General features: G+C 36.3%; 1 protein-coding gene across 1 annotated transcript in view; it reads left to right on the top strand.

Moving 5' to 3' along the window:
* Positions 1 to 13530, top strand: part of spata5 (spermatogenesis associated 5) — a 91779-nt gene extending 78249 nt beyond the window's left edge. The window contains exon 16 of the mRNA XM_053514206.1: positions 12768 to 13530. Within this exon, the coding sequence (XP_053370181.1) occupies positions 12768 to 12947 (180 nt within the window). The 3' untranslated portion in view covers positions 12948 to 13530. The remainder of the gene's footprint in view (positions 1 to 12767) is intronic.
* Positions 13531 to 16151: the final 2621 nt, after the last annotated feature.

Here is a 16151-nt window from a genome sequence, read left to right as displayed (position 1 = left end):
CAGACACAGATGTTATACCAATAGATAGATAGTATAGTATGTATACTGTATAAGGGAGAGAGAGAAAGAGAGAGAGAGAGATGCTGTTCTGTGCTGTTGCTCCTCGTGATTCTCGTGTACAAACACACCATTGTCTGAATGTGTGTTTACGCGATTTACAATTGTGTGTGTGTGTGTGTGTGTGTGTGTGGGCTGTGACTCAGCAGCTTCCATTTTTGGAGCAAATTCAGTGTTTAACTTGACATCAATTAATTTACTTACACAGTTTGTCCTTAAACGTTTTTGCGTAAGTTGAATATGTGAAATGAATGCTTTACGACTTTATTAAAAACTAGTTGTGTGTAGTGTAAACCTTTTAATACATTTAAAAGTGTGTATGTGTGTGTATAAGTAATATAGACTCAAAAAGTTTTTAAACTTCTTGTTTTGGCGAAACACAGATGTTTGTTTTGTCATGTGACCACTTCGGTTTCAAGATGTTGGAACGTGATGCTGTTGATTCTGTACTAGGAATTTTTCCACAACCTGCTTTGATGTGCCTCTGGAGTCATTGTCCTGTTGGAACACTAAATCTTTCCCATATTTAAATTGTCTAGCAGATTATTTGAGCTCATGCTGAAACATTGTGTGCTAGTTCTCCGCATTCATGGCAGTAACACAGCCACAAACCACGATGCCACCACCACCATCGTGCTTAACTGATGGGGTACAGTGTTCTGGGGTTACATTTACATTTAGGTATTTGGTTTTTTGGGGGCGGGGTGGGGTGGGGTGGGATTGGGAGGTAAATTAACCCAAATATCTAAGAAACAGATAGGTCTTTAGTCATCACTTAGACAGTTCACCTCCTCCAAACATTCCTCTGTTTTTTTTGTTTTTTTTCCAGAAATCTTTCGCTTTGGTCAGTGGTTAGCTACAAACTTTAGTCAAGATTGAAGGTGTGGATTTTGGAGCAGGGGCTCCTTTCTTGGTTGGCAGCCTTTCAGCCCATGGAGATGTAAAACTCTTTTGACTATAGACAGTAACACAAACAAATTTACTCTCGACTGAAAGTGACAGTTTGGGTTTTCTTCTAAATCTTAGCACAGTGGCTTCACCTCCCAATAACGTGCGTACATACAGTTGTTCGAATTGACCTTGGGGTCTGCTGTTGTTTAGAATTGGCATAAAGAGACGTTCCTGATTTGTGCAAATCTGCAGTCCTGTTGAAATCAGAACCGCAGTTAAATCCAGAAATTTAATTATTCATTCTTCTTTCTCCAAATTTTTGATGCTCTACAGACATTCTTCTTTAGAAAAAGACCAGTTCAAAGAAATAACTGAAAGCCCAATGTTGCCTTGACATTCATGTTCAAGATGAGTGTATGTAAACGTCTGTCCATCTAAACTGTATATAGAAAATGTGCAGCTAATCCTATATATTTTAATTGCTTTTAAACTAAAAAGAAGAATAGCTGATGGTTTGAACTCACACACACACAGTTTAATTGCATTCCTGACGCTCATCATGCTCCGGAAGGTTCGGTAGCCTTCAGGCACGAGTGTGTTAAAGCCGCTTTTCTCGTGACAAGCTTTAGCTTCCAATGACAGCTGCTTTCCTTAGGCTGCCTTCTTCTCTTTCCTCTCTTGCTCTCTCTCTCTTTTTCTCTCTCTCTCTCTTTTTTTTTGCTCTCTCTTGTCTTTCTCTGACCACTTCATATCCTAGCTACAACTCGCTTTGCTGGAAGACAGAGAGCATTAAGGTGAGAATCAGAGATGCGTCTCTGTTTCTGCTTTATGATCAAGTCTGAACATGGTGTAACAGGAGCTCACACCATCAGACAGATTTTGGGGTGGGGGCATGGTGGATGGGGGACGTATGAACGGATGGACGGATGGACTGATAAAGAGATAGATAACTGGAGAGATATATACTATAGAGAGATAGACAAAAACATGCATGATTGAAAATCTATGTAGATAAACAGCAACAAAAAAAGCGTTATCAAACATTTTATAATACTGCACCTCCCTTTTGTTATTGTAATTATTACATAATGTCACACCTTTATTTGTTTATAGTTAATAGGGATGGAAATCACCAGGGATCACCTGATACAGTATTATCAATGATACATGGGTGCTGATTCGATTTGCTTTGCGATTTTGTTAGTATGACTAATTTATAAACATCCTGGTTTGATTTTCTTTTCTTTTATATTTTGTTACAATTCAAAACAAACTAACTTCAAATACTACACTGGATTACCACCTCAAATGTACCACCTCAAATGTATATCATAAACATATATCCAGTAAAATCTATTTAAAAAAAATAGTCAGTGTGGCGTCAAATAAATTAAAACGAAAAAGTGTCACAATTTCGACATGTAACGGAATACAAACGTCTATGAATGTCAGTGCTAACTTGCAGTAAATTGTTAACATCACTTATAATTTATTAATGCTGAATTTCATAGATTTTAGTAATGAAGTGAATAATTTATTTCTTTATTCATTTCTTTTTATTTTTAGATCCTGGACTTTATAAGTGATATCCTAGTACCAATTTAAACTTTACAGCAATTTAAACAAGAAGAGCACTAGAATAGAAACTTAACCATTACCACAGTAATACACTCATACCTAATAAAGTATTTGCACTACTACTTGTTTGCTACACTTTAAATGAATGAAATAAAAAATGTATTTTAATCTAAATAAACAGCAATTAATAAATTCATAAACTTACTTTGGTACTTTATTGTTTTTAGTGTTAACTGAGACAATAAATATTTAACTTCTTAGTGTAACGATCTTAGTTGTTGTTTATGTATATATTTTTAACATGGCCTTTGAAAGTGAGATGTTCACAAAGATTTAAACTGTAAAAGGGAAAACCAGCACTAGAAAGGAGACTCAACTGTGTCATCACACAAATACACTTAAAGCTAGCAGTTTTTTTTTTTTTCACACTACAGATCACACCCTGATTTGAGCAACAAACCACAAGCATGTTTTAGGACATTAGGTGTAAGATAAAGCAAGATGAAAAGTGACGAGTGAAAGACACTACAAAGCAGCCAAACCTCTCCAAACTCGCTAAACGTCCCGATCTTTGACCTCCCAGAGCCTCGGCTTATTAAGAAAATAGAGCTTGAGGGCTTACAAAGTTGTGATCAGTTTTTAGAATTACAAAGCAACCAATAGAAGAGAGCGAGATACCAGAATGCTGTTTAATTCTCTAATGTGAATGGTCAAAAGTTGTTTCGTTTCAGCAGCTCTGAAAGCACATCTCTTATTTCTCTAGTAACAATTTATAAAGAGAAAAATCTATGACTTTCAGCAATAATGAACTATAAGTGATGTTATCAATGCAAGTTAACACATATTAATAAAAGTGCGTTTAGATGTTATTAAAATGAACCTGCATTGACTAATAATAAGTTCATAAGATATCAAAAATAAAAATATCACATGAACTTTAACTTAATAAACTTTTGTTTCCTCGTGTAAGTATTTAAACTGGCCTTTCTGTTTGTCTTCCCTTCTTCAGTTTTGTATGTTGTGAGTTTCACAACTTATAATGACCTCAAACTCGTTCATTAACTTCTTGTTCATATTTATCACTGTTGAAAAATGTCACTGTGGAAAATTTACGGCAAGTGTTGATTGCTGTATCATCGTTAATATTCAATTAATGTTAAAGTTAACAGCATTAGTAAAGGTAACCTTACTGATCAGTAAGTCAGGGTTTGTTCATGTTAACTAATCAGTTAAATAATGTCAGTTAAAAACATTAATGCAGAATTATAGGTTTAACTATTATATGTTATTATAAAACTGATTTTTTTCTGCCATGTGTAAACAATTCATGAGTAAATGGTTTTATGAAACAAGGACAACGTCAAACTTGTATGCACACATGTATACACACACAATGCACAAATTGAATTTTTCCTGATGAAATTTGAAACCTGACTGTGTGCGTGTGTGTTAGTTACGGGGGAAAGTTGATGGAATGCCCCTTTGGCACTTGAGGACCCATTAAAGAGGCGTCCCAAGTCTTGCCTGCCTTTATTTACACAATTTAACAGAGGAAGCGCATAGGAACATGTTAATTAGCTTTATAATAATACACACAGCGAGAAAGAAAGAAAGAAAAACATTTGAAGAGGAAAGTAAAAAGAGAAACATAGGAAGGAAAATTGAAAAGGATAGAAGGAGTTTGAAAATAAATAAACAGTATAAATAAAAGAACGGATGTGGATAAAAGAAATAATTTAGGATGGCAAAGAAGGAAGTGATAAAAATTGAAAGAGAAAGGAAGGAAAGTGAAAAGACAGTGATTTGAAAAGAAAATACAGTAATGATTGGAAAAACAATAAAAAGAATAGAAGCAAATGTTAAATTAAAAACAAGAATGGTTAAAATATTATAATGGAAAGAAAGAAATCAGAAAGAGGGGGGGGGAAACATTATAAGAAAATTAAAGGTTAGAAAATAAACTAAAATGAAAGAATGGATGTGGCAAAAATAGATCATATCAGATGGCAAAGATGGAAATAAAAAGGTGACAAAAGAGAAAGATTGTGGGAAAATATTAGGGAAAATGTAACAGAGAATAAAATGGGGGAGATCATTAATAAAAATTAATAGAAAATACATGGAATAGTGAATAAAAATAGAAAAAGAACGAAAGAAAGAAACATAAAAGAAAAAAAATGAATAAGTAAACATATTTTAGTTTTATATATATACAATTATAATATGTTCTTTTTTGTTTCTTTATATATATATATATATATAAAGAAACAAAAAAGAACATATTATAGTTGTGTATATATATATATATAAAATAAAATATTCTTGGGAAAACTGGACCACATAGAACAAAATGAGTGGAAATTGTGAGTAAAATAATGTAAATGGATTAAAAATTTATAATATACTTTATATGACAAGAAGATTGGAAAATGTTGAAAGAAATTAAATTGCATGAAAATATAAAAAACACAAGGGAAAAAATGAAATAGAAAGGAAAATGATGAGAATGGAAAAGGGAAGAAGTAAGAAAAACAGAATGGAAGTTTAAAAGTGGAAAACATATCTATTAAACCTTTCACATATATTTAATCTATTCTCTTCATCTCAAACCATCCTGGGGGAAGTTAGTAGTGTAAAGAGGCTGCAGGGCTGTGAGTGACAGCCGGGATTACTCTTTCTGTAACTTATCATCTGCAGTATCGATCATTAGGGAGAGACACACAGAAAGCAAGAGTGTGTCCCTGTGTGTGTGTCACCGTGTCCGTGTCCCCGTGTGTGTGTGTGTCCGTGTCCCCGTGTGTGTGTGTGTGTCCGTGTCCCCGTGTGTGTGTGTGTCCGTGTCCCTGTGTGTGCATGTCCGTGTCCCCGTCCCCGTGTGTTCGCGTGTGTCTGTGTGCGGGGGTGTTTTTTTAATCACTGTGGTCGGATGTGCAATAATTAAATGCAATGAAGGGGCTGATAAGCCCCAAGCAGGAAACACCTCAGTGTGTTTGAGCAAAGTGATCATTTGGATATTATAATAGGAGCATCAGCGTCGGAAACTTTATTAAAGGAACTTTATTAAAAGAGAGGAAAAAATATAGTGTGTAAGGGTGGAAAGAAGGATAAGATTGAATAAGAGGGGAAAGGAAAAGAAAGATGGAAAGAAGGAACAGAAAGGAAATTAAATAAAAGGGAAGGAAAGTAAATTAAAGAAAAGGAAAGAAAGAAAGAAAAAGAAAAGAACGAGCAGAAAAGAAAATTAAATGAAAGGAAACAGAAGGAAAGAAAGAAAACAAAGAATGGAAAAGAAATTTAAAGAAAAGAGGAAAAGGAAATTAAAGAGAAGGAGATTAAAGGAAAGAAAGAAAGTAAAGAAAAGAGAAAATGTAAAATATAAAGAACGAAAGAAAAAACAAAAGGCTAAAACAAAAAAAAATGTCAGATGGGAAGATATATACATATATATATATATATATATATATATATATAATAGAAAATATGAATAAAGGAAGAAATACATTAAGCAAATGCATTGTAGAGGGAAAAAAGGGGGAGAAACATTGGAAGAAAAATTTTAAAGTATAAATTAAAGAATGGAAATAAGATGGAAAAGAAGGAAACAAAATGCTAAAAGAAAGAAATATTGAAACACATAAAAAAAATTAAAGAAACCAAAAATAAATAAAATACATAAATAATATAAGATAGGAAGAAAATTAAGGGGAAAAATGTTAGGCACAGAATAAAAAGGAATGCATTTTAAATGAAGGAAAAATAGAAGATGTAAAAAAAGCGAATATAAAAAAGCAGAAGTAAAAAAAAAAAAGAACAAAATCCAAGAATATACCTTCCTTTTTATAGATATGTAGCTAATGTTTGCAGTTCAAAGAGGCTAGCTAATTTAGCTTAAAATTTTTGTTTTTGTACTAACTTGGAGCAAAACTGTAAATTACAAGCCAACGTAGCCATGTAATTAGCTAATAGCTAATGAGCGCACGTTAACTAGCTAACATTGCTAATCCTGGGTTAACATGCACAAGCTAACTGTGTGACAGTGACTCGTCATTTTTACACAGTTATCGCACGGGAACAGCGAAGGTCAGGACATTTTGATTGTAGCTGCATGGTTTAGGGGACAAAAACGCTACATCACTGTTAGATAGCAATGCATGGAGAAGAAACAGACAGAAAAATGACATGGCGGCTCTGTGGCCTCATGCTGCAGTGTGGTGAATCTGCTAATGCACGTATTTGTGATATAGTTACCTATTAGATTGTACTTATGTGATACAAAGTCAGTATGTTTAGTTGCATAAATAAAAACCTTGTGTGTGTGTGTGTGTGTGTTATGTATGTTGGGGGTGAGTAAGACAGATGGAAATTGAAGTAGCTATAATTCAGCAGGAGTGCAGGGGGCCCTCGGTGAGGGTAGATTGTGTGTGTGCATGTGTATAGGTGTAATTCCTTCACATTCACAAACAGAATGCTTTTTCCCAGGCCATTTTTAAGACAAGTTTTTTTTTCCTACTGCACATGGGAAATACACACACATGCACACAAAGAATACATAATCAAGTGTATGTGTGCAGGATGCCCAAGGAACTTTTTCTCTGCCTTTTCTCTTTTTTTGATTTAAAGTTATGTAGCCCTATACTATACTGTGTGTATGCGCATGCGTGAGCTTGTGTGTGCGTGCACCGTTAAGTCCGTATAAACACGTGAAGCTAACTGAAATGCAGGAGACATGTTTATTTGCACGGGTGTTTATGTACACACTGGTTGCATGGAAACGACATGAACTCAAGGTACTGTTATTCAGATCTCTCTCTCTCTCTTACTCACACACACACACATACACGTACATGCACAGTTCCTCTAGCTTTGATTGCTTTTGTATTCATTCTGACATATGACTTAATCTGCTGATTGATGGGTGCCTCATACAAGCAATTATACAGTCTCGCTGTTTACACACCACATAAACACGCACACACACACTTATACACACACAAGACTAAAGTGGGAAAAAAATCTCCCAAAATGTGTACAGCACCTGTGATACTTTAGGATTTTGTTTTATAATAAATGTTTACTACATATCTTTACAAGACATGCATACTGCATGCTGTGGAATTATGAACAAATGGCACCTCAGCATACGAATTTAATCCGTTCCAGAGGCGAAATTTCATATTGCGAAATTTCACATTGCAAAACACATTTTTCTATAGGAAATAATGTATAGGCGGAAAATGCAGAAAACCCTCCAAAATATTACCAATTTCCAACACTACAATCATATTTTTTGCATATTACTACAATCAAAACATTTAGAAAAGACAAGTAAATTATGTAAAATATTAAATAAATGAACATTAAACATCACCTAAATTTAATTTATTCTTCTTGGCACCGGCTGCTTTAAAAACAAAACTGAAAGTGGCTCCCTTTTCTTCATGCTACTGGCCTTGCTTCTTGCACAAAATTCAACAACAAGAAAAAAAAAAAATTATATAATATGTAAACTTGCTTAGCTTGGCTTTCCACTAACGCAAACGAGTTTTAAATGGCTCTCTTTATTGTCCACAACTTGGTATACTTTGTTCGCTCATATGCCAAAAATATTTCTCATTAGGTGAAAATTCTTAAGCCGACGTTTTATATGCCGAGGTACCTCTGTAAGTACTTTTTTTTTTATAAAGAAGGACAAGATTTATGTATAACATAAGTCTGCATTACAAAGTTTCCAAAAATGCACAATATATAGCTTAGGTGCCTTTAAGCATAAAATATACAGTTGATCTTATCATCGGTTTTATGTATAAAATCAGTTTTTAGGTGTAAAAGAGTTGTATACTACCAGTTTAAGGTGTATAATCAGTTTATACAACAAATTTTAGGTATAATATATGTAAATATTACACGTTTTAGGTATAAAATTGTTGTATATTACCTGTTTTGGGTATAAAATCATGAATACTACCTGTTTCAAAAATTTAAGTTAATGTAACCTGCAAGATTTAGGTATAAAATTGGTGTTTACTGTATGTGTTAGGAATAAAATCAATGTATACTGTAGGTTTTGGATGTAAAATCTGCAAATCCCTTAGGTTTTAGGTATAAAATCAGTTTTAGAAAATCATATACTAAATCATATACAGCTTTTGGGTATAGTATATTATTCATTTTAAGTATACAGTTGGTCTATACTAAAGTTTTAGGTTCGCAATTGTCACATGCAGTTTTTCAATATAAAATCAGTGTATAATAATAATAATAATAATAATAATAATAATGCATTTTATTTATATAGGCACCTTTCTAGTCACCAAATGTCACCTAATATATTAGTTATAGCTGATAAAATATGTTAGTTTTAGCTGTTAAAATCGGTGTATGTTACATGTTACATGTTACATGGATAAAATTGGTGTTTTAGTTATAAGATAATGTGCTACAATTTTTCGATTTAAAATCAGTGCATACAGTTTTTTGGTATAAAAGCACTGAATAGTGTTTACTACAGGTTTTAAGTATAAATTTAACATACGTAACAGGTTTAAGTTATAAAATTGTTGTACGCTACAGGTTTCATGTATAAAATTAGCAGGTTTTAGGCATATTGGCAAATTTGTCAACAAAATCAATGTATTCTGCAAGATTTATGTATAAAACCAGTGTATAGTATAAGTTGTAAATATACCATTATGTAACAGGTTGTAGATAGAAAATTAGCATATACTACAGGTTTTAGTTATAAAATAGTTGCTGATAAGTGATTTTTTTATAGAGTAGATGTAATAAATAAATAAATAAATATATATATATATATATATATATATATATATATAATATTACTCCAGGGTTTAGCTGTAAAAAAAAAAAAGTGCTTAATTCAGTTTTTCTTTTCTTCAGTGGTTGCTATCGGCATTTTTGCACACTACAAGCTTCAGTTGTTAAATTTTCTGAACTGTTTTTTTTTTTTTTTTTGCTTTGTTTTTTTTTTTTTAGAGAGAGAGAGAGAGAGGAAGGAAACAACAAAAACCCACATCTGTAGAACACCTGTGGTATTGGAGTGGTGTTTAATTCTGCGCTGTGATTGGTCGGGTGCAGAGTTAGCATTTTTAGTTAATAGATTGTTTATAGTTGCTCTGATCAGCTGTAAACAAACCCAGAGAAATATTCACTCAGCCTTAGATTAGTCTCCGGACAGTTCTTAGAACACACACACACACAATTCCTGTCCATTCACACTGTTTGACCGCATATGGAGAATAAATTGCGTTAGAGAAGAGTGTGTTATATTCACTTCGTGATATGTAGTTTTGCCAAACCTGTTGGAAGTAAGATACTGATGCGGTAAGGGTATTTAATTTTAATAAATGTTTATTGAAAATTATGAAAAAGACAGAGAAGGGATTGGAAAGAGTCTGATGGAGAAGGTCAGCCAAGTGGGGATAGAGATTGAGTGAGTGATAAAAAAGGGAAAGCTTGACCGAGTGAAGGTGACAAAAACAGAGTATAAAGAAAGGGAGTGAAAGACAACAAGGGAGGGGGAAAGGGAGTAACAGGAAGAAAAGGAGAGAGATTGAAGGACAAGGGAGTGATGCAGGAATGAAAACAATGCATAATGGAGCTGGTAGAGAAATGTGATAGGGTAAGTTCGGGTGTAAGAGCATTAACGATGGTGCTGGTTGAATAATGGATTGATGGACAAAATGAGAATGGAAGATGGAGGGAGAGAAGCAGGAGAGGAAGTAGTAAGTGAAAAACATACTTATATCAAGTACACACTACAGGATTTAGATGTTCACATGGTCATGGCCCTGGGGGAATCTTTATGGCTTAATAATAACATGTTCAACCTCAACTCTCTCCTTCTCTCTGCTTTTTATCTTACCTTTATCACTATAGAGGTCACTCTCTCTCTGTCTCTCTTATTTTTTTGCTATCTGCAGCTCTGGCTGGGTCATTTTCCATCGGTCAAACAAGCAATTGGTAAAAATAGCTCTTAGTCTCTATAAGGAGGCATAATGATTCTGAAACTTGGGTTCCGGATGTCCATCATCCAAGATGGCCTTCCTGTGTCAAGGCAGCATTTGGTTGCACTGAGTTTTGTTCAAGTTTATACACGACTGAAGTTGCATTATGTCCTACACCGCATTGTCATGTTGGTGTGACATGCATTTAAGAACAAAACGTTATCAAGTTCAAGAAGCAAATGTCTGACAAAAAAAAATATTTGTTTATGTCAGTTGTGCACCATACAAGACCCAGTAAATATACAGCTGTTAATATTACTCATACTCACGCACAGCTTGAATCAAATAAGAAAGGCAACTAGATCATTGCTACTTGATACACAAGTAAGTACACTCGTATACTGGAGTACCACTGAGAGTTATGTGAATGGTCTTTTAGTGGATGAATTTTAGTTATGAATCAATCGAGAAAAGGCTGCAAAAGCAGGCTTAGTCTGAAACCTTGCCTGTTACATGCGTGTGCAATAGTCTCAAAACGTTACGAGCACAAATTAGTCGTGTGCGATCCAAGCCAGAGTGTGCGCATAAAAAAAAAAAGAAAAGGTGCAAGCATTTGTCTCAAACCTCTGCTCAGCATGCACTCATCATCAAGCGGGAAGAGCGCGTGATGTCTCCACTCTCCACCATAGACATCCATGCCTAGACATCACATAACGCCACATGTATAGCCCAGTTTGAGCTGTTGCACTTGTACCAACACCCTGTTGAATGGCCTTGAACGTGAAGGCTGCATTCCATTCCATCCGACACAAACACATTCTCTCTCTCTCTCTCTCTCTCTCTCTCTCATTTTATAATTCTCCTGTGATTATGCAATCAGGCCTGCCGTGTTGGCTTTGACCTCAGGGAACTCCACTCACACACACACACACACACACACACACACACACACACCACGCTTCGGGCATGAGTCATATCCGAAAACGAGTGGAGCAAGGGAAAAAGAGAAAACACACTGATGAACTCCAGGCAGCCTTGCTAGCCCATTCCTCTCTTACTCTTTCCCTCGCTCCCTCTCCTTCGCTCTCTTGCATAATCTCAAGGGTCTCGCTGTTTCACAGGAAGCGATCTGTCTCTTTTCTGACAGAAAGAAAAAAAAGTGAGTGAGTAAAACAAGAGAAAACAAGTCAAGGAGAGATCAAACCTGCACATGCACGTGACGTTGTGTGGGCTATGGATTTCAGAAATTAAATAAAAATGCACGCTGCAGGATTTAGGTATGAGGTGAGTTCTGGCTTGTGGAACACTGATTGCTTCAGGTTGACATTCAGGACGTTCAGTAACTGCAGGCTTCGGGAAAAATTCAGGCATTCGGACAAGAACTCAAGAACTCCCAGAAAACGGAGGTGAAGTTGACGCAGTCAGATATTACGTCAAGCACTGCACGTAGGTAGAATACGAGTGTATATGAGGCACCATCATGGTGCAACATAGTGGTAGCATTGCTGCCTAACAGCTCCTGGTTCTGGTTATGGTTTGTGCAGAGTTTCACATGTTCTGCACATGTCCATGTGGGTCTCCTTTTAAAGGGTGCATGATGCGGTAGGTACATCCTACAGAACGGTGTACTCGGGTTTCTGAAAACTAAAAAAAAATAAAAATAAGGATCCGATCAGATTTAAAGTGCATGCTTCAGGCATCGAGGTGTGAAGTCGGATCCGGTTGTTTCTGGATCGTCCGTGTGAAGGCGGTGGGTCCTGAGGGCACGTTCCCACACAGCGCTCACCTGAAGGGCTGCTTTGGCGTTGTGGGTTTAAAAATAGTCATCTGTAATTACTAGAAATTATTTTGCAGGGAGGAGGGTGAGTGAGTGAGAGAGAGAGAGCGCGAGTGTGTGTGCCTGCACGTTTACCGTGTGCTAATTTGTGGTCAGGGCATTGTGCCATTTTGCTGATTGCTGTTGCTTCATTTCTTCAAACTGTTGTGATGCTGGGGATTTCATTCATACAGTCAGTCATGCATGCTTCCTGATGCACAGCATTAGGTCCTACACATACACACGCTCTGTCCATCAGTGCAACAGGACGACCCAGTAATGCGGGTGATTCTTAGCATGGTTTGTTGGGATTTTTAAGGGTGGTAATGCAACACCCGTAGTTGATTATTCTGCTGTACCAGCATGCCTTCTTGTTGTGTTTTATCAGTTACCATCCATTTGCTATTCATCTGTTAGATCGTGCTCTAATATTATTCTCTCTGTGTCTTTCTTTTTCTCAGATAACCGCGGTTTGTCGTGAAGCCGCACTTTTTGCCCTGCAGGAGGACATTAAAGCCGAACACATTACCGTCAGCCATTTTGAATCTGCCCTGGCAGTCATAAAGCCTCGGGTGCCGGACTCGCTTCTTCAGTTATACGCTGACTACCAGCGGCAGCACGGCTCTGAATCCTTCCACTGACATTTCTCCGTGTGTGTGTGTGTGTGTGTGTGTGCACGTGCATTGAGACTAAGCTCTGAGTCAATACCAAATAACTTGAACCTTTATTGTACCTGGGCGAAGGTACGATATCAGTATGCTGATAAATTTCTTCTAATACTGACTCAATGTGTAAACGCCAGACGGATACAACAGTACTACATAAGCGTGGTCATGTCTCTGTGTCTCCTGCATTTCTGTCCTGTTTGCACGTCCGCATAATCAGGACATCGGAATAAACGCTCAGAATCTCTTTCATCCGTCCTCCATTGTTGTGTGAATATTTGCACAGTGGAGAAGTTCTCCAGCCTCAAATGAGTTACAGCTCCATAAAAGTTTTACTCCGTCACAAATCGGGAGTTTTACAGCCGTAACGCGTTTCAGCTTTATTAATTTATTGCAGCCTTAATCCTAGGAGACGACCAGAGTGGCATTCAGGCATTTAGGCAAGCTCTTAAAAAATACTGCGGATGAAAATGAACAAATCGCTAAAAAGCACACCCTGGAGTTGAGTGATTTGTCGCTTTTTATAATTATTCATTTATAGCGAAAGCACAGTGCAGCACTTAGATTCATTAATATCCAATCAGTATCATATTATAAACATAAGGTTTGCACTTAAATGCATATAAATATTAAACTTTATACAATATTACATTTTCAACACCCCCCCCCACACACACACACAATAAAATCCATCAACCCATCCTTCCGTTTATCCATCTATCTATCTAAATGATATTATGATTCTAGTCTGCACTCATTGTTGTCTGAATGCTAGGTGCGAATAGAGAGTTAGCAACAGCCTCAGACATCGTTCACACCTCATCATTTGATGTGGATTGGATCCGGACGTAGCCTGATAAGATTATGACTATTTTACATTTGCCGCTCAATGTGTCTCTTCATGATTCTGATTACAGCGTCATGTGCGAGAAGCATCAGGTTGTACCACGGTTGCCAAATTTCTTATTTCCAGACATTTTTAGTGGTGCCATTTTAAAAATTAACTCTTTTTTTTCATGATGTTTCCACTGGGATTTTGCTTGTCTTGTGCATGTTGGAAAGATTACGGGGACAATTGTTCTTGTGCTCTTAGAATTCTTCTCATGAGAGCCCTTTAGACCAGAAGAGTATAGATTCATTTTTATGAACACAAGGCAATTAATCAAATATCGGCCCTATTATTTTAATGTCAAGAAAATAAATTTGTGTGGGAGCAATAGAGTATTTTAATCCTGAACTTTTAACTGGTCATGGCCACATTTATACACCACCTGTTTTTTTTTTTTTTGAGGGACTGATCATATCAAATAATTCCAATAAGTCAAGTAAGTATAATGACAAGTAGTCATTTCCATTATTGTACTTTGCTTCACAGATCTTTATTTGTTTAGGCAATTGGATTTAAATCAGTTTGCAGGAGTCCTTACCAGGAGACAAAGGACATAAGGCATAGTACACCCTGGACAGGGTAACAATCCATTGCAGGTCGTATATCATATCATATGTACACATGCTTATTACACACTACAGGCAATTTGAGAATGGAAATCAGGAGAAAATGTGACTTTTTGTAAGTCGCTCTGGATAAGAGCATCTGCCGAATGACTAAATGTAAATGTAATCGCACCACACACTGCACCGCGTTCCCTCTGATCCTCCAGCACCGCTTGCCTCGTTCCACCATCTCTCCGGGATGGAGGAAGACATTCATCCAGACTCTTTTCTGTTCTGGCATCTAAGTGGTGGAATGAACATCTTTGACAATCTTTAAATGACGATTCAAGGCGTATCTGTTTCTTCAATACCTAAACTAATCACAAGTATTGGGAGTATATATAAACTCTTTCCAACTGTGTTTGACTGATGGCACTTAGTTAGTAACCTGGTAATCCAGTGTAAGTATGTATCCAATGACAGAAACTTTAAAGCACTTTTTGTAAGTTGCTCTGGATAAGAGCGTCTGCCAAATGCCCAAATGTAAATGTAAATATGCAAACTCCACGCACACAGACCTGAGGCGAGAATCGAACCCAGACAACTGACACCCAAATTTTTATACGTTCTTGGAATGGGGGCCTTAAATAATCTATAATCTTTTACATGTTTAAAAGGTTGGCTACAGCGATTTAATCCTGCTCATTTGACTTTTTTACATAATAATAATAATAATAATAATAATACAGTTATGTTTGTTTAACGCTGGCTACATCCGGGACATTACCCTCTCAGCTAAAATGACCGTTAAAGGCTCGTTAAATCGCGAGCATATGGCTGAGGCAAAAACAAAAAACGTTGTCAATTTTTACATTTTCTTTTGTATATTTTTAGAAAAACGTTAAAGCATTTACAGTCTTACAAAGCTTAGAGTTTAATGCTTCACAGTTACTGAAGGGAAAGTTAAAACTGCCGCTTGGGAGCCTCCATTTCCATCTGAATAGGGAATAAATTGACTTTGTATTGAACCCCCCCCCCCTGTTTTCTCTCTCCTGCCTGGATCCGGAAGTGGCGCATCCGCCGAGCTCCCCGCGCGCGCGGCCCAGAAAACAGAGATGGACTGGGGGAGGGACGCTCTCGCAGGCGCGCGCGCGCGCGCACACACACACACACACACACACACACACGCTTCTTTTAAGGCCGCTCTAGTTCTGGTTTTAACCCATGCAGCTCCAAGCCCAAGAGTACATCCCATAATATTTACTGAAATATGCGTTCGATTCGTTAGATCTACTAAGGTTTTTATTCTGCATGACATAATACATAAAAATGGGACCGTAAAAGATACGAAATAACACATTATTCTATTACAGGGACAATATAGTGATTTTTTTTCTTCCAAAAATAAGTATGATTTGCAGGGCTGGCACGAAACCGGACGTTCTGCTGATAATTGCTTTATGCAAACTTACGCAAAGTGCGTACAAATCACGTGACGGCGGTTTTTTAAACTGCTGTCCTACGTTAACTCTATTTTGATTAAAAAGATTATTTACAGAATGTCTCACTGTTTTCTTGTGCCTCTTTCTTTTAATTTTCTGTCATTTTTTTTCAACCTAGCCATATATCTTCTGCAAATATTATATTAAGCCCTTGTCATAGACTAAGTATGTGTTTTGAGAATACTTTCATTGCATATTAAGAAGAATTCTCGTTTTTAAAATTATTATTATTTTAACATTAATG

Source organism: Clarias gariepinus, chromosome 16 (genome assembly GCF_024256425.1).
Source record: "Clarias gariepinus isolate MV-2021 ecotype Netherlands chromosome 16, CGAR_prim_01v2, whole genome shotgun sequence".
NCBI classification, from domain to species: Eukaryota; Metazoa; Chordata; class Actinopteri; order Siluriformes; family Clariidae; genus Clarias; species Clarias gariepinus.
The sequence above is the reverse complement of the archived record's forward strand: the minus strand, read 5'-3'. Positions and strand labels throughout refer to the sequence as shown.